Source organism: Amphiura filiformis, chromosome 6, assembly GCF_039555335.1.
Source record: "Amphiura filiformis chromosome 6, Afil_fr2py, whole genome shotgun sequence".
Lineage (NCBI taxonomy): Eukaryota > Metazoa > Echinodermata > Ophiuroidea > Amphilepidida > Amphiuridae > Amphiura > Amphiura filiformis.
This window is the reverse complement of record NC_092633.1, coordinates 52,490,796-52,513,738: the sequence shown is the minus strand read 5'-3', so window position 1 is coordinate 52,513,738 and position 22,943 is coordinate 52,490,796. Positions and strand designations below refer to the sequence as shown.

The 22,943-nt window shown below is 37.5% G+C and overlaps 1 protein-coding gene across 1 annotated transcript in view; it reads left to right on the top strand.

Annotated features, from left to right (window-relative positions):
• Positions 1-21,866, top strand: part of LOC140155596 (integrator complex subunit 2-like) — a 29,156-nt gene extending 7,290 nt beyond the window's left edge. The window contains exons 3-22 of the mRNA XM_072178499.1: positions 58-157; positions 2,142-2,255; positions 2,697-2,827; positions 3,725-3,898; positions 4,946-5,121; positions 6,267-6,392; positions 6,732-6,800; positions 7,834-7,948; positions 8,628-8,696; positions 9,615-9,749; positions 11,013-11,331; positions 11,621-11,893; positions 14,070-14,271; positions 15,115-15,231; positions 15,581-15,824; positions 17,094-17,204; positions 18,870-18,977; positions 19,376-19,481; positions 19,939-20,109; positions 21,678-21,866. Coding sequence (XP_072034600.1) covers positions 58-157; positions 2,142-2,255; positions 2,697-2,827; positions 3,725-3,898; positions 4,946-5,121; positions 6,267-6,392; positions 6,732-6,800; positions 7,834-7,948; positions 8,628-8,696; positions 9,615-9,749; positions 11,013-11,331; positions 11,621-11,893; positions 14,070-14,271; positions 15,115-15,231; positions 15,581-15,824; positions 17,094-17,204; positions 18,870-18,977; positions 19,376-19,481; positions 19,939-20,109; positions 21,678-21,829 — 3,012 coding nt within the window. The 3' untranslated portion in view covers positions 21,830-21,866. The remainder of the gene's footprint in view (positions 1-57; positions 158-2,141; positions 2,256-2,696; positions 2,828-3,724; positions 3,899-4,945; positions 5,122-6,266; positions 6,393-6,731; positions 6,801-7,833; positions 7,949-8,627; positions 8,697-9,614; positions 9,750-11,012; positions 11,332-11,620; positions 11,894-14,069; positions 14,272-15,114; positions 15,232-15,580; positions 15,825-17,093; positions 17,205-18,869; positions 18,978-19,375; positions 19,482-19,938; positions 20,110-21,677) is intronic.
• The last annotated feature ends 1,077 nt before the right edge of the window (positions 21,867-22,943 follow it).

The window sequence follows — 22,943 nt, the reverse complement described above, 5'->3', positions numbered from 1 at the left end:
CTCAATTGTTCGAAATGTTAATAATCCACATCATTTTCTGCATTTTATTCGTTTCAGATTCGTGATCCAACAGATTTTGTCCACAGGCCATGTGAGTTGTTTGAAAGTGAAGTTTACATGGAGGAAGTCTCAGACGTGCTGTGTATCGCACAAGCAGGTAGGGTACAAGGTTTTCTTTAAGCATTTTGCTGAAGGGGTATTTTTCCAATTTTTGGGACCCTTTCAGTTGAGAATTTTTCCTCTGAAGGGGTCCAAAACATTGCCCAAGGGGTTTTTTTATTTTGGAAGACATTTTTAACAATGTGTGTGTTTTTGTATATTTGTATAGTTTGCTCTTACCGAATGCCCACAGTATAAATACTGTGAAAGTGCAGGCCTTACAACCAGTGTCTGAAATAAGGAAAATATGGAGGTTGTCCCGAGGGTAACTAAAGCATAAATTCTGCTTGTCCTCAAAACATTTTGGTTGTCCCCAAAATGTATCAAAAATGTATTTTGTTCTGGAAAATCCGTAGCCACAAATTGCTGAACCTGTGCAAGCTTCAAAATTCGCCATTCTGATCATGCGGATCTCAAGCACTGCCACCATGGGTAACTCAGTGAAATGATTAATTAAAATTATTCAGAACTGGACATGATGAACAAGTGGACATCAGTCATATTATACTAATCTGTGCTTAGATCTCACATAAGGATAAATTAAATTTAAAAAATTACAAGTCAAAATTTAATGTCATGTTTTATATTTTATAAATCATGATTTGGAGGTAAAATATAGTGGTTGTCCAGGGGATAAGTACATAGCTCAATATGGTTGTCCCCAGTGATTTTTGGACAAGAGGATAAGTGATTATTTCGAACACTGCTTACAATTATAAGTACCCCGCTGCATACTCTGCATCATGAGTTTCACTGGCAATCTGGCATATTCAGTGGCATCTTCGGTAGTTTCTGCGATTGGTTTCACTTACCGAAAGTGCCATTATATTTTCAACACTCAATACACACAGCTTTCGATGCATGATGAAAAACTAAATAAATCGTGCCTATATACTGTGCATCGGACAACACGTTGACGCCAATATGCTTAACCCAAACTGGGACTGGGAAATGAGGTCAAAGGCTATCCAACATCATCTCTGTAATGAAAAGCAAACTTTGTGTCAGCTATAATAAATGTATATGTATTGTAAATGCTGCCGCTTTATGCTGCTCAAAAGCCGAAAATAAATGCACAATATCAGGTGTTTCTATATTCAAATCATGCAAAATTTGAATGTGTACGTTTTCAAGATTTTGTACGCATTGGACTTTGATTTTGGATATGAAGGAGTCTGCAAAGTGTGTGAACGCGTAAATGCGTGTGATTTGTGCGTTAAAGTAAACCCTGGTAGGGTATTACAGGATTACATCATTTTAACTCTCTCCACGCAGGTGTCAACTGCAGACGACAAGTTCCAAATTTTCTTTAAAAATTCAAAAATTTCAGAATTGTACATTTGAATGACCATATTTGGAATAAGCATGAAAAATGCATTAAAATTACTACAGACAAGGCATGTTGGTTCAGTGGTTCTTTAGATAGCTCTTGATATTTTGAGAAATATCTCAAAACTTGAGACTTTTCATGTTGAAGCCTATTCCATTTACTTACATGTAGTTGAGTGCCAATAGAGGCCGTCCCCCATCTTTTGGGTACTGCCGTTCTGCATGTCATGCATTAGACATTACGCCCCGATTACGCGGAAGACGCAGCACGTGACGCACCTCTTCAGTCAAGAGTCAACACGGTGATCTCAGCAACAAGGCACTCCTTACACCCACAAGATGGCGGCGTTGACGTCACAATGACTACCTCTATTGAGCCATTTTAACCCCCTGAGCACTACCTGCCGATCTAACATTGCCTCTGATTGGTCAATTACATGATATTTTCACTTTAATCACCAATCAAAATGGAGCTTTGCAAATAATTCACCCCAAATTTTTGGCATGGTGAAATTATTCCAACAATGTTGCTGATTGGTGCAATTGATAATGAAAACTTCTTTTTTTGACCAATAGGCAGGTAGTTCTCATGGGGTAAATAGTCTTGTTTGAAAAAACAATGTAACCTATTTGCTATAATTTCTTCTTTTCAGAGTTACCCATTCTACTGAAAATGCCTAAAATTGCTGAAGCATTGTTAAGAATGAAATTTGGGCCATTGTTACTGTGCAGACTTATTGCCAATGTACCAGATAGTTTCTACCAAGGTAAGAACACATTTTTACTCATTACTACTGCATGTAATATTGGTTTTTTTTCCTTCAAATCTCTGATTTCCAATTTGACGATCTTGCAGTTTGATTGTATTTTAAATTTGACAAATTTGGATGTTTGGTTGTATTTTAAAGCATGTATTGTATGTGCCATTACAGCCATAGTGTATTATCAGCAGAACAAAAGTCTTAATTTGTTTTAAAATTGCATCATTAATAAAAAAAATTGTGCAAATTGATCATAAGTATCGATGATTGTAGAATACAATATCGATTGCTTTTTGAAGTCACAGTGCTCAGAATAACTTAAAGTCACTACTTGAAAATTCTCTTTTCCTATGGAAATGGAACAGCATAGAGCTCCAATTTACTTAAACAGCATTTTTTTTGCTGATTAAGACTGCATTTCTTTTTAAAATTTGTTTGCCATGACAGTGTGTAAGAGTCTGATAGTGAGTGGTGAAAAACAAGATGAAGAGACTACTGGAGGCAGAAGGAGAACAGAGGTACTGAGGATGTTATCCAGGATGAATCCTAGTCAGGCGCTCACCATAAGGGCCTTAGCTGTAAGTACATTGAACATTACCTTAAGGTGGTACTACACCTCTTGATAAATCTGTGACTATTTTTGCATTTTTCTCAAAAAATAATAACACACTGGAAACAAAAGTTATGTATATTATAGGGGCAAGGAATCCAGTTACTACACTGGAATTTCAGTGACTCAAGACAAGCGGTATGTTATTTATGACAAGAAAAGAGGTACCGCTAGAATGTACCTCATTTCTGAACATATATAATGAACCACTTGTCTTGAATCACTGAAATTTCAGTGACGTAATTGGATTTCTTGCCCCTATAATATACATAACTTTTGTTACCAGTGTGCAGTTATTTTTTGTGACTTATTTTTGGTCACAAAATTTATCAGGTGTAGTACCACCTTAATGCTCTGCGTGCTGGCCATAGGCTTCAACATAAAATGTCAAGATCTATCTTGACAACCACTGAACCAATGCATGTAACATTGATTCTGTGCATGTAAAATCTTGCCTGTGCATGTAGAATTTTGTGATATTGAGCCCACATTCAGGAAAAAACTGCAGCATTGCATGTAACTTTTATTTTGTAAATCAACCCCTGTATACAGAAAAAATAAGGAAAATAATAAGAATTGGGATGTTTTTTCAGTATGAATGCCTTGATCAATTTTTGCAAATGATATCGAGGTATCATTTACAAAGTTATCCATAACTTTAAAAGTATCGAGGCTATGTATATAATTTTGGTATCATTTTAAAGCTTATTTTCTTATGCGTCAGTGCATTTTTATTCAAATCATGAATTGTCAAAAATGCGACTTGTTCCTGGTTTTGTCAGAACGGGTCACAAATGTTAATTAGCATATGTTGAGTTCCTATATTGTCATTAATGAAACACTATGTTTTTGTTGTGTGTTGCAGGTTGAGCAGTGTCGTTTACCAGGTCTTGCTGTGCATTTGTCTCTCGACCATAAACTAGGTGGCACAGAGCAGGAAAGACTAAGTGATGTCATTGGGTTTGTCAGCGGCTTACTGTTGGGGAGCAATTCACAAGTTAGGAATTGGTTCTCGCAATTTATACGCAGTGGACAAAAGGTGGGTTGATTGAAAATATAATCTTAAATGAACATTATCATACTCCATCTTATACCCATGGACGAAAAAGATAACAGACCGCGTACAAGCAGTCAAAGGCTCAGCGTCACCTGATAATGAGGGCCGATTGTTCCATGAAATGCGACAGGCAAAATTGCTACGCACTTACCGCATATTTTTACGGTCTATCGCGTAATCGCAAAAGCACGCAACACTCTCTTGTGTATACGCGAAGGCATGCAACGCTGGTGTGATTGTTGGACATGGCACAATCTAATAATCGACCCTCATGAATATGCGAGAATTCACAGCATACAATGCATGGGGACTTTGACTGTATTTCATCCAATGATACTCCCATTACTTTGTACAGGTTACCTGTGTTTTCATTTTGAGAATAGACTAATTTAACAGAAAAATTTAACTAGGACGCAAACAGATTAACAGATGATGCTAACATGTCCATTTTGGTCCAATTTTGCCATTTTCAGCCATTTTGAGCCCATTTTAGGCAAAAATAATGATTTCAAAAAAGCCCATTCTCCCAACAAATAAGTAAACTGGTATTGTTATGTGAAAAGGATGAAAGTTTTTGTCAAACCATGTCTCCCTTTTGTCAGAAGATGAATTTTGGGTCAAAATAGAATTTTTTTCCAAAAATGCCCCTTTGTTACCCCTTTTTTTGACCAAAATGACAATTTACAACAAGGTGTATCTCGCAGAAAAAAATATTCCAAAGTGAAGCCAATGTTGCATTCTGGTTCCTTAAGCACTGAATTTGTTGTCAATGCAAGCTAGAGCATCTGAAGAAGATTAATTTTGGTTTTATTCATCATTTTCTCCAAAAATGGTGTTTTCAGTGCCACAAAATGGCACAGATTTACATAGGGCTTTATTATCAAGTAAAATAATAGCGCCCTCACTCAGATGTTCCTACCGTTGCATGCAAAACACATATGTTGTTTAATGTTTGTTTTTACGAACGAACTGAAGGACATAGGTATAAAAATAGATTAATAATGTTATTTCTTATACTTATTATACCAGCACAAATACTCGTTGAGTTCATCACCACTCCATGCTCTGAGAAAACACCTGCTGCTTCAACTCAAAGTAATAGCACCACCAGGGGACGGCCATAACGACTTATCTGAGAGACAGGTGGTACAAGCCAGCGCCCTCATCAGATTGTATTGTGCGCTGAAGGGCATTGCCGGCATGAAGTAAGTGTAACAAGCAGGTACACCAAAATGAATTTTTGATTGGCGTAACATAAAAATAAATTAGGATAGGTCGGTCGGCAATTCTTTTTTAGCACACATTTTAATTTCAATTTTTGTTATTTGAAAATTTTTTTGCAAAAGTATAAGAACAAAAGTCTAGGGTCGGGCCTATTTTTAAGGTTGGTCGGGTTACGCCAATCAAACAATTTTTTTAGGCCTTACTGGGATGTTGGACCTACTGTCACAAAAACTAGACCATTTTGACATGGATTGAAATACAATGTTTTTTCAAATAGGCTTTGTGTAAGTGTGCACAAAGCAGCCTGGCTTTGCTTGTTTAGGCCATCTTAATTAAATCTTGTGTCTCAATGCTGTTGCACGCGTTAGTAAAATCGTGCACGTAGTCCTCTTTGAAAATCAAGAAATTAAATTTTTTTTATCTCTTTTTATTTTTTTAAACAAAAAGGCGAAAATAAAACTCAAAATTCACATTTACGATTTTTTCGCAAACTTTGGACACGAAAATAATAAAAGAGAAGATTAATAGTTGGTAGCAGTGTCTTTTTTGTCTGCTATTCCAACATTTGCAACATTGGATATTTTTTGCACAAAATGTTTGTCCGAAATCCTGTACTGACACATAAAAAAAAAAAATTGAAAAAAAAAAATTCAGTAAAAACACTGCATTCCGCATTAGGTTTTCAATTTCTCACAAGCTTTGAGACACAGGATTTAATTAAGATGGCCTTTGCGAATGTGGTGCGAATATTTTATAATGTGATGCAATATCACTATGGACCACAAAAGCCTCATCCCAATAGCAATGTCTAATAACCTCAATTACATAATCATAGTGCAAATTTTGACCTCAAGTTGCAGAGTATGAGTTTTTGTACCCAAATCTTCAAAGGTCATTCAATGAATGTACAAATGTATTGGGGTTTAAGACCTGTTCCCCTGATAGATGAGTATGTTGTAGATCCTAGTGTATATGTGGAACCTGAGTTTCCCTATCTGAATACAGTTTGTGAATAATTAGCAAGCCAATACATTGGGACATTTGTCCCCTTCCCCCATTTTTCCCCCCACTTTTGAGGAAAAAATCCAAAGTTGCATAAATTTCAACTTTTTATCTCACATTACAGGTTTACTGAAGAAGAGACTCGGCAATTATTGCATCTACTCACCAGTCATCCATGCCCTACACCAGCTGGTATCAGGTTTATCTCATTAGGTCTTTGTATGCTGTTAGCATGTCCTCTACTAATTAGGTAAGTTATCAGAGAAAATAAATTAAGGTGCTTTTATATCTGCTTGATTACGGATCTAAGACACTGCATAAATGCCTACATTTATTTATTTTATTTATGTACAAATTTTCATGTAGTATAAATATCTATTGAAAGAGAAAAACTGTTTTTTTACTCTATTCCAAGATTGAGAACATAAAACTACTGGTTGATGTGTGATACCATTGGCTGTTTGAACTTATTATATTTATAAACATGATAGAAATTGTGTGTGTTATCGTTTCAAGCAGCAAATTTGAGTTGTGGTACTATATATATTGCAGTGTGAAATTATTTGCTTGTTTGTTCTTAATTTTGCAGTCAAGAAGAGGAGAGAATAGTCATTAAGTGGATTAACTGGCTTGTCGGAGAAGGCCCACGATTTGAACGGTAACATATGGTGTTTTTGTTTCTTTGTTTTTGTTTTGTCGTCGATCCCAACAGGTTTTTAAAGTTACATGCCTACTCTACTGTAACTTTTATGATTGAAAATAATTTTATTGACTTGCTAAATATACATACACATAAGTCATCAATAGTAATATTGTAAGAGAAGTAAGAGGTTTTTTAAAAGTTTTTAAAGGTTTTTTTAACTTAAAAGTTCCAAAAACATGTCCACATGCACAGAGTACCCACATTTTTTGGAGTCTCAGCATTTTGAAACTTACTTGTCTGCTTTCTTAATCATGAGTGATGACTTGATCCAGAAGCACTGGTAGTGTCAGGCCCCTGCCAGCACCCCCGGTACACGAATGGAGGCTGCCATCTTAGGTTTCGTGGGTGCTGGTGACCGTCGATCGATGGTCGCCAGCTCCCCCGAATGCACCCAGCACCATGACTGCACATAACAGTACGCATTCCTGACTGTCAATCATCGGGGGTCAATCACCTTGAGCTTGACAACGATATCTGAATAGACTATTGCCAAGTCTTACGTGTAGGTGAAAAATTTAGGTTAATTTTCATGATTGAAACAGTATTTTTCTTGTATAAATCTTGGCCCGGATAGCGGGATTGTTAGTAAATTTGATGTATTTGATATATTAAGTTAATGGATGCACTAAAAATATTATTAAAATTGTTTAAAAAAGCTGTTCAACATTTGCAAAAAATGCACTGTAGCAGGTTTGAAAAAGTCTAACCGTGGATGCAGCAAGCCGCGATTTTACGTGTAATTTTCATTACTTGAACGCGGAGCACGGACGTGATATAGCTGGCAGAAATTGCGGTATTGTTCCAGGATACGCAATGGCAGGAAAATGGTGGCTTACATACCTGTATATATTATTTGACTGACTCTCATATCCAAATTTGTTTGATCTCTGGTGGTGTTTCTAGAAGATGTTATGTTTCTTGAATTGTTTTGGATGAGATCGTCATAAACATGACTAAGAAATTCATTCCATTTACATTTGTTATACAGGGAAAGTGGCGTGAGCTCATCATTCAGTGAGATGTTGCTCCTCATAGCGATTCATTTCCATGCCAACCAAGTACAAGCCATCTTGGATCTAGTCTGCTCTACTCTCGGGATGAAGGTAATTACGACTATGATACACATCTTTTATCAAGCCATACCTTAACCCCCTGAGCACTACCTGCCTATCTAACATTGCCTCTGATTGGTTAATTACATGTTATCTTCACTTTAATCACCAATCAGAATGGAGCTTTGCAAATAATTCACTCCAATTTTTTTGTGTGGTGAAATTATTCTAACAATGTTACCGATTGGTCCAATTGATAATGAAAACTTCTTTTTGGCTAATCGGCAGGTAGTTCTCATGGGGTTAACGCCCCGGGTACTTTTTGGCGATGGGGAAGGAAAGAAGGAAGAAAGAGAGAAAGAAGATGAAAAGTTATGAGAAAGGTTTTTTTTACACAAGTCTCCATATACATAAATGACAATCAGTGAAAAATATTCACTGAAGATCCAGGATTTGAACCTGTACCTTGTAATCACCGGACCGATGCTCTACCAACTGACCTAATGAGTCAGATGAATAAGAACAGTGATGTTATTATTTAGGCCCATAGGCCTTCAGTTCAGTTGATTCATTTCAGGCTTTTGATGATAAATCCCAGTGGTACACTATTTCTTGCAGTATTGTGAGTTCTGCATAGGGGATATGTTAAATAACTAATGCGCAGTCACTAACCTCTAATTATGCCTGAATATATTGCTTTCTTTCTTTGATTTGTTTGTTTGTATCATAGATTCACATCAGACCAAACTCTCTAGCCAGGATAAGTCTAATGTTTATGCAAGAAATATTCACAGAACAAGTAAGTTAAACAGCTGCTTTTTTCTTACACTTAAGGGGATACTACACCCCTGTCCAATTTTGTGCCTATTTTTGCATTTTTCTCAAAAATTATAGTGCATTGGTGACAAGTAAGATATGTATATTATAGGGGCAAGGACTACAACCAATACTCTATAATTTTTGAGAAAAATGCAAAAATAGGCGCAAAATTGGGCAGGAGTGTAGTATCCCCTTAAGGCGAGTCAGATGACAGGAGCCATATTTTTCCAGTTTGAACAAAAAAACTGCAATGTACTTTGATCAATACTCTGATTAATACTTTGATTGTATACAGTCAGTCTACTCCGAAGTACAAAGTACAGACGCGGACGCACACATTGTGCCGACTTTGAAGGCACACATACCTGCAGCAGAGACGCAGCACTGCGCACGGTTAACACACATTGTCACTTTGTACTTCAGAGTGGACAAACTGTAGAAAATGAGTCAAGGAAGCCAATAATCTCATTTATATTTTCATAGGTCTTGTGGTTAATTAGTTACAACAGCCAATAATATTATATAAAAACAAGAATTTTGGGCTTTTTCCCCCTCCTGAGAAAAATCAGGCACATGGGGCAGAAATTACACCCCTTATATCTGAGACGAATATTCGTCTCAGCCTTATATTGAGCCTTGGGAGCTCCTTTATAAAACCCATTCTTCTTGTGTGTCAGCTTTATTAGACTCAAATAATTACTTGAATCTGCCTTTACTCAAGAATTTCAAACCTCAGTAACAGTGTGGTATTAGGCAAGTTTGATCTTTACTTATCACCTGATCATTCCAAATAAATTCACCTGACTTGTTATTCGCAACATTTTGATAGGTGTTAAAATTATCACACTCTGAGAAGAATCACCAACATTGAACTTTGACCTCTTGATTATCCCACCAGGTGGTGACAGCCCATGCAGTTACTGTGCCGGTGACGCCAGCATTGAGTGGATCCGTTGCTGGATTCCTGCCAGTACACTGCCTCTATCATCTTTTGAAGAATAGATCATTTGCCAAAAACAAGGTTCCAGTCAAGGTAAGTAGCTGTTCCCTCAATGGGCTGTTCCATTTAAAATCCACACTACCCCTGTGGAAGATTTTGGAAATATCTTCCAAAGAGGGAGTATGTTTTTCAAATGTAATAGGTCAGGGTCAATAATTTTGAAACCCATACTCCCTTTGTATTATGGCTACCTATAATCTTCTACAACGGGAATGAGTATTTCAAATTGAAGTTACCCAATTTGCCTATTCTAATTGAAACTCATACTCCCTCTGTGGAAGACTTCAGCTAAATCTTCCATAGGGGTAGTGTGGATTTCAAATGGAATGTCCTAATGGATGTTATTAAACACTTGCTGGAGAAATGTTGTTCTGTTCATGTATTGTATGCAGGATCACTTTTGGCAGGAAATTTATTCGCTTCATTTTTACTATAAATTTCACAAGTAACAAAGACATGTAGGCTATATGAAAGTATAAATTTTAAAGAAAATATTAAACATTTTTGAAATAAGTCCAAAAACATTGGTCACTATAACTAATTATGCTTAAATTTCCCAATTATAAATACTACATATTATTAATCTGGAAACAAAGGTCTAGTTACTACTTTATCTCAATGGATAAGGTGTTTGACTATCATGGTGCGAGAGGTTGCAGATTCAAACCCTGGCGGTGGTTCTCGCATTTCACAATGCGCCACCAGCGGTTGCTCTTGGCAATCAAATTTTTGACTCCAGAGTCGACATCGCCGTTCTAGCTGCTATTGAATTTTCATGCGAGTGTGATAATAAATATGTTGAAAACAGCTCCACAAAGGATTCCTTGTAATCAATAGATAGAAAATGGATCTACTATAATTGTTGTTTTAGTGTGCGTGTGCATTCGCATGTAATATCATTATAATGACATTTAAACCCACAATAATGCATGTTCCTGTATTGTGTTCGTATTGCGCGGTCTTAAGATGTCGACCTTTTCCCATGATGCACTGCATATTTTGGTCTCGACCCAGCGACCGCTGGAGGCGCATCGTATTGTGAAACGCGAGAATTGTATTGTTGTAACCAGGGAGCTGGTCGTGGTTGCGATGACTCCATTTGAAATCTGCACCCCTTGTGTGGGAGATTAAGACCATGATTTCCATAGGGGGTGTATGGATTTCAACTGGAATAGCCCAATGGTGGACCAGCACAGTTAATGAGAAATTGTAGAAGCCTATCTATCATATGGTGTCACGCATCACCGAACAGAAATTCATGGTAATATTTTTTTCTCTCTCTGTTCTTGTAAACAGGATTGGATATACAAACAAATTTGCAACACTACATCTCCCCTTCATCCATTGCTCCCCCCTCTGCTGGAAGTCTTTGTCAATTCGGTAGTAGTACCAACACAAGTAGGGGCAAGACAGTTTAGGAACAGTCCATTGACAGAGAGGGAGATATTGTCTGTTTTTAAATCTTCAAGCGTTTCTCTGGTAAGAACCTCAGTATCTGAGGCAGTGATGGAGGTGGATGGTACAGAGAGGACATCGGGGCTCACTGCACAGCTGTTGATGTTGTATTATGTGTTGCTATATGAAGATTGTCTGTTGAACAACATGAAACATTTAGGTAAGAGGTAGTCCAAGTTTTGAAATATTTTTTTAAGATATCAAGAGCTATCTCAAGACTTGTTTGTTCTCATTTTAATCCATTTTCATGCTGATTCCAAATATAGTCAATAAAATATACAATTCTGGAATTTCTGAATTTTTAAAGAAAATTTGGAACTTGTCGTCTGCAGTCGACACCTGTGTGGAGAGAGTAAAACGCTATGCAAGAAAAGACTTCAGTGAAATGCTTTATCATCATAATTGTAAAAATTATTTTAAAAATGATGATTATTATTTGTTTTTTGCAGTGTTGAACAATGAACAACCCCATTCCTACTCCAGTAAACTCATGCCACAGATACCCATCAAGTACTTACTTCACCAATGCCAAAACAACAACACAACTTCACCGCCTATATCCAGCTTTGCTACTACGGCTTTTGCCACACACTATCCACATCTGTGTCTCGTGGAAGAATGGCTTGGGGAAGAGATGGAGGAAGAGGAAAGTGGTGGGAGACAAGGGGTGATGGTTATGGAGAGATGCAAAGTGTCATGCACCCCAGAAAAACTGAAATCCAGTAAGTATTTTAACCCCGTGAGAACTACCTGCCTATTGGTCAAAAGAAGTTTTCATTATCAATTGGACCAATCAGCAACATTGTCAGAATAATTTCACCGCGCAAAAAAAATGGGGTGAATTATTTGCAAAGCTCCATTGTGATTGGTGATTAAAGTGAGGATATCACGTAACTGACCAATTAGAGGCAACGTTAGATAGGCAGGTAGTGCTCAGGGGGTTTATCTATACTTTGTTCACCCTATGTGTGGCAAGAATCATAACATTGTTGATTGATATATTGAATGTCATGCATGCATTTGGGCACAGCACCCGTGCTCTTTGTGTAATATGTGACTGGTGTGCGATGAACGTGAATTCACGCGAGTGTAAGTTGGGATGTTATTGATGCGTGAAGTAACAAAAACCAAACAATGTTTGCCACTTGTAGGGTAAACAAAGTATAGATATAGTTCATCACAGTTCAAGTATATGGTTATAAAGGATAGGTGGTGATTTCAGAAAAGCTTTCTCTAAATATTAATGGATATATTCTTGGTTTCCACTATTTCTCGCATGTTTCCATGATTTATATTGTTTTGATCCCTTTTAAATGAGGGTGCAGCAAAAGGCCTCTTTGTTTGTTTTAGAGAAGATTTTAGTCAGATAATGGTATAAGGAATGAGAGGCAAAATAGTTGTAGATTTGCATAGATTTGTGACTCACTGAATCTTGACTTCAAAGCTTGATCATGACCTGAAATTAACCAACTTAAGGTTGGTCTTATTATTGAAACTTTTGGGCCTCATAACTACTGAATTGTTTGTCTAAAGTATATAAAAGTATACATATTTTGAATGGCAAAGACTTGTTATATAAATTCATCTGTAAGGTCAAATTTGGGCCAAAATGCTCATTTTGGTCCCAAATCCCCCCAAAACAGATTTTTGGCCCACTTCTTTTTGGTTCAACGTAACAAAAAAATTATTGGGCCAAAATTCTTTGTTATTAATTTTTAAAAACTAGATAAAAATTTCTAGGAACTTTTGACCAACTTCACCAAAAATATTTGAAATTTGGGCAAAAATCAGGCTTTTTTATGATTTTTTGACAATTGAGCATTTTTTGAACATTTTTGTTGCAAATTTCTTAAAGTCTACTGGGTACGATTTATAGCTCACCTTACATATCTGCCAGAGCCTTAGCTTCTTCACAAGTGCAATTTATAGCTCACCTGACAGCCTGCCTTAACATTTCAAGGAGTGCAATTTGTAGCACACCTGGTAATTTCAAAACTCAAACCCTGAAATTAGTTGACCATATGTTTAGGTCCCTGAAGTGAGCATACTGCATGTTGCCTTAATTTACTTGCCAAACTGTACATTGGATATAAATTTTATTTTCATCATGTTTTTTTGGACAATAGATACTACATAATGAATGTGCTCTTAAGTTTTGTGTCACGTTATTTGCCTATTTATGAATATTAATAAGCATATTGTATAATATTTGTATTTACAAGCCTTTGTTATTTACACACCTTTGTGTGGGGGCCACCTTAATTATGAAACGCATAATTCTAATTAAAAAAACTTTATAAAAGCATTTTTGTTACCCATTGTTGAGTCTGATTAGCCCACAGAACTTTCATATAACAAACACAGATCGTTTGAACATACCATGGGAGTGCCAGTGTTGTAAATGAAAACCAAAATCACAAGAATTTCCAATAGGTCAAAGTTTATTCCCACCATCCTCTATGGGAGGAATGAGTTAACCCTAACCGTACCGAGTACTACAAAATACTACTTGATATCTGCTCTGTTCATGCGTGCATCCCACGTGGTGTGATGATGCAATCGCCCCAAGTGATATATAGGCACAGTTTCGCTGGCCAGCGAAGCCCAAGACCCGTGGCAAAGTGTAGCGGACCATCTGTTTGGCATGTGAAGGGTCTCGGGTTCGAAACCCACCCAGAGCAAACAACTTCTTTCTTTCTTTTCTCTTTTTATTCCTTCCTTCTTTCCCTTCCCGTTGCCAAAAAGCCCCTGGCAGGTTAGGGTTAATATATGTCCCATTTCGCATCCAAGATTTTTACCCACAATGCACTCTTGTGAATTATAGAATTAGCTTATTACCTTATAGTTATCACAGAATGAATTATGAAATGATCATCATCAATATTTGTTGTTGTCTAGGTTTACAAGAAGTGACACACAACCCAAGTCGAGCCATACTCCTGCTTGAAGCCCTCAATCACAGACAACCACACCATCTTATGGAGTATGCTGATGTGGTGGTGACTAGTCTCTGTGGATTACTGCAAGATGACATACCAAGAAAAGTCAAAGAAATGGTGGTGCAACTGTGGAGAAGACTAAACACCATTATGCCAAGAAAGTAAGATTATTGTCAAGTAATATATTGATTTTAGCATACATTCTTAGGTACTACAAATGTTGGATGTTAAAAAAATACATTGTTAAGGCTTCACTGCAAATATACATACTGTAAAAGTAGAAATTTTCGCGAGGTTTTTATTTTCGCGAATTTCGCGAGTGGACATAAAATCACGAAAATAAAAACTCGCGAAAATAACCTTTTGCATTAGGTTGCTATTGTATCAATTTCAAAACCGTGAAATTTAATTCTCGCGCAATTGACAAAATCTTCAAAATCGCGAAAATATCTTCTCGCGAAAATATTGACTTTTACAGTAGCTAATGTTGCAGGGTGTGGGAAAGAAATGATGGTGTTCAAGTCTCTTGCTAAGTAGTGTAGCCAGCAGGAGGGTAGAGTGCCTTACTGACAAAAAATGAAAGAGAAACGTTCCCCTCTGACAAAAAAATGAAGAAAAAAAATCGGGAAGAAAGGAAAAGGAGCAAGGAGCCTGTTTTTCACCAAAATTATTTCCCCAATCAAGGGCCAAAATAGTGAAAACTACCAAATTTTATATGCCCTGGTCTTGCTCAATCATGATGGGCATGCTTTTAAGCATAAGCCTTTAACTTGCATACAATACTTCGGACCATGGAGCCATTTGTCAACACAGTGTGATTTCTGGATATGAAGGACTTAGGATACAGGTTGTTGAGAATCTTGTGAACAAGATAATGAAATTAATGTGTTGGGCAATGGGCAATGTATATTTTGGTACATGGCCTTGAAGTAGGACTCAGCCAATTTTAATTCATTCATTACCTAACACTGTTAATAGTATCTACTTACTATATTCTCATTCAGGTTACGTGTGAACACAGTGAATGCACTGACCATAACCAAACCTGTTGCACCATACACAGAAGAAGACATCACATTGGATCCACTCATTGTACTAAGATGTGATACAAGAGTGTTTAGGTAAGCATTATGCACTCATTGAACTCAGATTTTGATACTATATTGTTTAGGTAAGCACATTGAAAATTTCATATATGAATAAATGTCAGACAGTCTCATATGTTGTATGTGATTAACCCCATGAGTACTACCAGTTGATTATCGGCCTCTAAGAACTATTTTGATTGGTTACAAAGATGGCTGTGTCATGTATTGAGCCAATCAGAGATTTGGTAAGAATTGTCCATGCTGAAGGGATTTTAGCTTACAATAATATTGCTAAGAGTTTTAAAAGCTCTATTTTGATTGGTTACTCAGATGATTATATCACACAATTAACCAATCACAAATTTGCTTAATTTCCACCCAGGTGTCCACCTGTTCTTGATATAGTACTGAAAATTTTGCTGGCATACATGGCGGCATCAAGGGCCTACCTGTCAGCATACCTACAACGAACACCAAACATCAGCCGACGTAACACAGAAACCACAACGAATCCATTGCCTAGTGATCAGGAGAGGGAGGAGCTGAAGGGCGCCCTCGTGGCTACTCAGGAAAGTGCAGCAATTCAGATATTACTGGAAATTTGTTTACCATTTACCAGTGAAAAGGTAGGTTTAGAATTGTTTTTTGTCCATTGATGTTGCTTCTTGCAGGTTTGCTGCAAATCACACTCGTCATGTCAACCCCCGGGAGGGGGGTTTTTGGTGGGTATGTTCCCCCAGAATTTTAAGGTGGTGGGTATTTGGGAGCTGACAGCGTACCAGTAAAAGGGGGTCTTTGGGAGCTGCAAACCAGGCTGCGAACAAGTAAAATGGGGACTTTTGGACCTGCGAACAATCAAAATCAAGGGTCTTTCTTGGCTTTTTGGTTGAAAATCGCCTGAAAACCCCAGAAATATGAGAAATGAGCAATTTTGGGGTCTTTTAGAGCTGAAATTATCAAAATCAAGGGTCTTTAGGGGAAATCTTTCAGAGCTGCGAAATCCAAAAAGGGGGGGTCTTTCCAGAGGAGCATACCCGGGTACCCATATGGGCATTTTTGTTAAGTGCCCCCGGTCAACCCGCAACCTGCATTCTAGTCACTCTTATTTTTTAATATTTTTTATGTCAAGGCTAATCAAGGCATGAACAACAGAAATCTAATTAGGTAACAATGATAAGTTGGCACCAAGAAAGCTCTGCATGCTAACCATATAGGCTGCAACAAACAAGGTCCAACTTTTTGAGATATTTTTTCAAATATCAAGAGCTATTTCAAGAACCACTGAACCAATATCAGGCTTGTTTGCACTCATTTTAATGCATTTTTCATACAGATTCTATATCTATAGTCATGGAAATTTACAATTCTGAAATGTTTGAATTTTAAATTGTTTAATAACTAGTCATCTGCAGTCAACACCTGCGTGGAGAAAGTGAATCTCTCATTTGAAGCTCTACAAATTCTGATTTGAAGCTACATGTGCTGGTAGGGCATTCCATTATCCTGCAGAGTATGGGAGAAATTATCTTTTGTGGGAAACAAAGCTTTATCTTGGACTTTTCAAGGCAAGGTCATGTGATCTGATGGCAGTGCCTTAGCCAAGGGTCAACTGTATGAACCTCTGGTGTGTGATTTGAATTGCAGACTTCAATAATTTCTTTAACCCCTTGGACACTACTGGTCATCTAACAGCATTTCTGATTGGTTGATAACTTGAAATGCTCATTTCAATTGCCAATTATGACTAGGCTTTAAACTATTTATGGTCAATGTTGAATTTGCATATGATCTTATTAATACCCTCCTTAATTGGTTCAAAATTGGAAACAATATACATTTTAGCCAATCGGCAGGTAGTTCTCATGGGGTTAATTTGCATACATTTTTATTTGCAGACAACCGAGAGTAAATTGAGTGTGATACGAGAGGTACAGTGCCAAGTATGCTCCCTACTGCATCAGATGTTCATAGCTGATCCCTATCTAGCCAAGCTTGTACATTTTCATGTAAGTTGGTAATATTTGTTATGCTTAAAGCGCCAGGTAAAAATCTGGAAAATATCAATTTTAGACTGTGCTTGGAAACATGATAACAGATGATGAAGTGTTTGAATACTAAAGTACATTTTGTGGTCACCTAATTAATCAGTATAAAGGCCATGAAAGGACAGGCAATGGGTTCTTATTTCAAAACACTGAGAAATGTAAAATTAACTGGGTCAGGAGTTATCATGGTTATTTACAAAGTTTTCTAGAATAATTGAAGTTGTACTGTACAAATGTCATGATTATTATGCCATGTAGGCCTATTGATGTAAATTGTGTGTAAATTTATAATATTGTAAAAGAAAACTGGAGATGAGGGCAAATCAAAAATCATGAGCTAAATACTACACACAGAAATGATTGGGAGGGTGAGTTAGCGCAGCGGTAATTCCCTCGCTTTGCACCACTGAGGTCCCGGGTTCAAGCCCGGCGCGCCCAAGGACTCATGTGCACTTGGTTTATCCCGATTCCATGCTCGCTCTCGCAGGTTTTCTCCGGGATCTCCGGTTTCCTCCTGTATCGCAAAAATCGGTGATTAGTTGTTTGGTTATCAAAACTTCCTTCACCCAATGGAATTTGGGGAGCTGTACAGATAATTGGTGGATGTTACAATCTAAATGCGGATAGGTGTGCGCCGGTCGGCAGCAACCTAGTTGATGCGATCTGATTGTGATGATTCACCATTGCAGCGAAATTACAGCGCTTTGAGTCCTCTAAGATCTGGCGAAAGGCGCTTTATAAATCCAAAATTTATTTATTTATTATAATTTATTTATGATGTAGCCAGTGTCAAGGGTTACCAACTTTGTGGTGAATCAGCTAGTCATTGTAACTACATAAACCAGACCCACATTCCATTTGGGGTGCACAACGATCTGGCGCTTTAAGATTATTTTCTCAGAATGCTGTGGTTTTATTTCAACTGGATTAGTTTGTATGTGGACAACCTCATATCTTTCTCATTACCCTAGTCTAATTGAATGCCCGAGGTATGTTTTGTTGAAGAGTGTGAACAGAAATTGAGTAAAAAGTCAAAAGCATCGTAAGAAGTGGTAGCCACTAGCATGTACTATCCTATGGGCCATTGTTATAAAAAAATGTTGCTTCCATATCAAAACCGCTGAAGTGATACAACCCAACATTTGTTTTAATGGCAGGCCTCAATATAAGATAGAAATGGAATATATGAAATATCTGACCACTCACCGTTCACAATTATCATCTTTGTCTCTCTTGGCTGGATTCATTTTTTATGCCTCCACCGGAGATACCCTGTTTCCTTGTTTTCTGTCCATCATTCCATCAGAGGTTGCGAGTGCAATTTCTCGGAACTGGTAAGGCGTATAGTGATATTTGGTGGAGGATTGGCAACTGGCGATCTTCAAATTCCAGTAGGTTTTCATCACATAATATGCTAATATGGTAACTCATTTGCATAAATTCCATTTTGTCCAATTTCTCAGAACTGGTAAGGCATATAGTGATGTGACTTGGTGGATGGGTGGCAATTGGCGATCTTCAAATTCCAGTAGGTTTTCGTCGCAAAATATGTTAATTTGGGAGCCATTTGCGTAAATTTATTTGTACTTTTATTTATTTTTTAATTGGAATTTTTGTCTGTTTCAGGGTTATTCCAGCGAGTTGTTACCAGTTGCAGTAGCTGGTATACCATCAATGCATATTTGTCTTGATTTCATACCCGAGTTATTGAGTCAACCACAACAGGACAAACAGGTTGGTGAGAATTAAACAATAACCATTATAATATTTTGATTTGCACAAAATCGCACTCTCAGCGCATGTCGCAATATTGAAAGTCAAGGTGGTGTAGGATGGTGGCCATCTTGGATATGCGAGTATTAAAGTTTGTTTGGCGTATAATTGGCGAAAATGATTAATTTTTTATTACTGCGCTTGCAATAAATTCTCAACTTAAGCTTGTCATTTCTATTTCTATCTATACATGACCATGATTAAGGACAAGGGGGGTTTATGAATTTCAACTGGAATTTTATAGCCCAATTGTGATTTCCATAGCCAACATTCCTATGTACTATCTACTCCCAAAGTCCCAGGACCAAAGTAGAGAGTTACCAGACTAAAAAAAAGAATGCTTTGTTTTTGTTCCACAGATCTTTGCAATAGAGCTTGTATCCCATCTTTGCCTTCAATATGCACTACCCAAATCATTAAGTGTTGCCAGATTGACTGTTAATGTCATGTCTACTCTACTCGCTGGTAAGTTGACTTGCAGGGGTCCATTTTAAAAGGAATTCTTGCATAACAAGGGTTGACAGTCAGAAGGCCTTAACTCACAAAGGATTCCTTTGTGAGTTGAGGCCTTCTGTTTGTCAACCCTCGATAAATACCTTTCGACTAATTAATGGATTATCTTGCTTAACATGCTCTAACATCCTCTAAAATAAAAGGAGAACGATGCATTTATTTCATCTGTATCTTATGACTAGTCGATTGATCAAGTTTATTTTGTGTGCCAGGAGGGGAATTACAAACTATATCCGAAGGGCTTATGGTCCATTGCTCCACTGTCTTTTTGTGGCGGTTCCCATATTTTTCTGATTGCGTGGTTGAGCTGTGCCTGAAAACCTGAGGAGTAACGACACAGGGCACTAGCTCGACTGCCTTGATATAAATCACCCAATTATGTGTACAATACTGTGTTTTCTCATTTCAGTTCTACCCGAAGAAAAGTTGAGCCAGTTCTTCTTGCCAACATTACCAGCTTTGATACGTATATGTCAAGCTTTCCCGCCCATGTATGAAGATGTGACTTCATTACTCATACAAATAGGTAGAATGGTGAGCTCACAGATGGCTGCGAATGATATGAGTACAACACATACAGGTATGTCTGCATGTGGCAAGTATTTTAACCAATTCCAGTAAAGATTCCTTGAAATTTGATGCAAAATTCATTACAATTCAGTACTTGCTCGAATGTAAGTTTATACGTGCTGGTGATAAACAGTTTAAACTGACTTTCAGCACCAAAATTCACTAACCTTGAATTCAGAAGAAGTCCTAAGATGTTGTGATGGACTTGCCCTTTTGTTTGGTCAAATGAGGGCGTTGTATAAGGTTGGCAATTCCAGTCCTTGATTGCGATTTAGTTCTGGCGATTTCTTCTTGATCTGGATGGGCTACCGCACTAAACGGGGGTACTCTCTATCATCCTTGGCTAATACCTTTGTGGATTCCCAGTCAATATTGTGGCGAGAGTCTGTTTTATGCTCTGCAACCTTATACAACGCCCTCATTGGACCAAAAGTCGCCAATGGTCAACAAAAGGGCAAGCCCATCACAACATCTTAGGACTTCTTCTGATGAAGATGTGTGTCACACATCGAAAATTCAAGGTTAGTAAATTTTGGTGCTGAAAGTCAGTTTAAACTTTTAGAAAAAGTCTTACTTGAATAAACTGTCGAAGTTGGAGCATATATCCAAGATATCCATTTTTAAAGTATTCATTTTCCAAAAAACATAATTTTTCACAAAATTGAAAGAATCCATGGTGATCTGCAATACAATCCATGCAGAAAAAGGTATAGAAAATAGACCATACAATGTAGGGCTTAAATTCAACTCATAATTTAATTTTAAAAACCTGCAAATTTGACCTTTTTTGGGAAAATGTGCGCATTTTGGGAATATTATGGATAAATCGTAATCATGAATTTTCTATAACTGGTGCATGAAATTTGCACTCACAAATCGTGCATTTTCCGGTGCTTAGGTTAAAGTGTGTGATTTGATATGGTTATTTCAGTTGATATCCACACTACCCCTGTGGAAGAGTTTGGAAATATCTTCTACAGAGGGAGTATGTATTTCAAATGGAATTGGCTGGGGGTAATTGTTTTGAAACCCTTACAATATCTTCCACAACTGGAGTATTTCAAATGGAAGTTACCCAATTGTGTATTCTATTTGAAACCCATACTCCCTCTGTGAAAGACTTTCGCTAAGTCTTCCATAGGTTTAAAATGGATTGCGCATTTCACAAGATGTCTACAAAAAGTAATAAATTATGCATTTTAATAATCTTAGAGTTGTTGTAACTTAAGTTGAATGTGTGTATTTTGTTAGAATTTTTCTTTGAGAGCAGCCCATGTAATGGCTATTCCATTTAAAACCCACACTACCCCTGTGGAAGATTTAGCTACAATCTGCCATAGAGGGAATATGAGTTTCGAATAGAATATACAATTGTGTAACTTCCATTTGGAATACTCAGGTGTGGATGATATAGGTAAAGCTAAATATAGGAGGTGAGTTTCAAAATGATTATCCCTGACCAATTCCCCCTATGGAAGATATTTCCAAAATCTTCCACATATTATACAGGGGGAGTGTGGATTTCAACTGGATTTTATAACAAGCCATGTTAATTTTACTTTTTGTTTTGTTTTGCAGAAACCAGTTTCTCCCATGACTATCTCAGCTTAAAGGAAAACGCCAAGCTGCAAATAGCTCAGAAGAATAGGGATAGAGAACTGCGGTCTGCCGTCGCCAAAACATTCCATGACATTGTACAGTTGGCTGTTGTGAACAAGAAAGTCTTCTAGACCTAAACTAAAAGTTATATCGTCAAGGATTTCTTGGTCTATTTTTCATTATGCCTACTCAAAATGAGCCTATTGTCAATATACAGCTTGATTCTGTATGCTGTATGATCCCTGTTTTGATAGTATAGGCTAGTTCTGTGAAGGCTTACATGATGTGAATACGGATTTCTCAAACTGCTGCACCTCTCCCAAAACAAGCTGTTGACACCAATGTGATTTGATTGATATGAAATTACATTTAAGAATTGCAAAATTCACCATCCACCCATCATTTTGAACAGGTAGTTTGCTCCTAGGACAGGCAAAATTAATGCCTGTAACATAAATAATGCATAAGTTCTGTGTACCAAAATGAGACCAGACAAGTAATTTTTTTAACTGACTGAACCCCTAGAAGGGGCCGAGGTCTGGTTTTTGTTTTCAGGGTCAAATTATAGGCACTTGTCAAATACTAGCTAATGCTGGTTTCATACTTTCCTGCCACTTGCCACTTTGAAGATGATTTTACTTCACTGCGCAATCGCACCAGAAACGCTAGCGGTGACCAGCGGCAAGCCTATATATCGATCACTCCACTGCTTTGCCGCTGCGGCAGCACCCCTGGGAGTTGAATTCAAGTCAACTCGGACCGGTGCCGCTCTGACGTATGTGACCAAAATACAATTTTGGAGCGGTGTTGAGCGACAAGATTGGCTTTCAGAGTCATGGCGCTGCTGCTCCGTTTGCAGACAAGAGCAAGCGGCATGATGAAGCGTCACGCCGCTCAGCGGCATGATGAAGCGTCACGCCGCTCAGCGGCAAGTGGCAGAAAGTATGATACCAGCATAAGACCCTGTTTTGATGGTGAACTATTATTGCTGTAGTCTCCCCTTTTGCTCATCAAATGAACAATTGAAATGCATTTTGACCTAATAAAGCTCACCAAAACCTCCATTGTGATAAAAAGGTGTGGTGATGTGGGAATGAGAATGGGCTATTTCAGTTGAAACCTTAATCTCCCAACTGGAAATAGGAATAGCCCTATGCCAATGGAAACACAAAATTATGCTTACGTACCATCACATTACTTCTTTATTAATGTTTGGTGATGATTCAATATCTGATATTAGGTCGG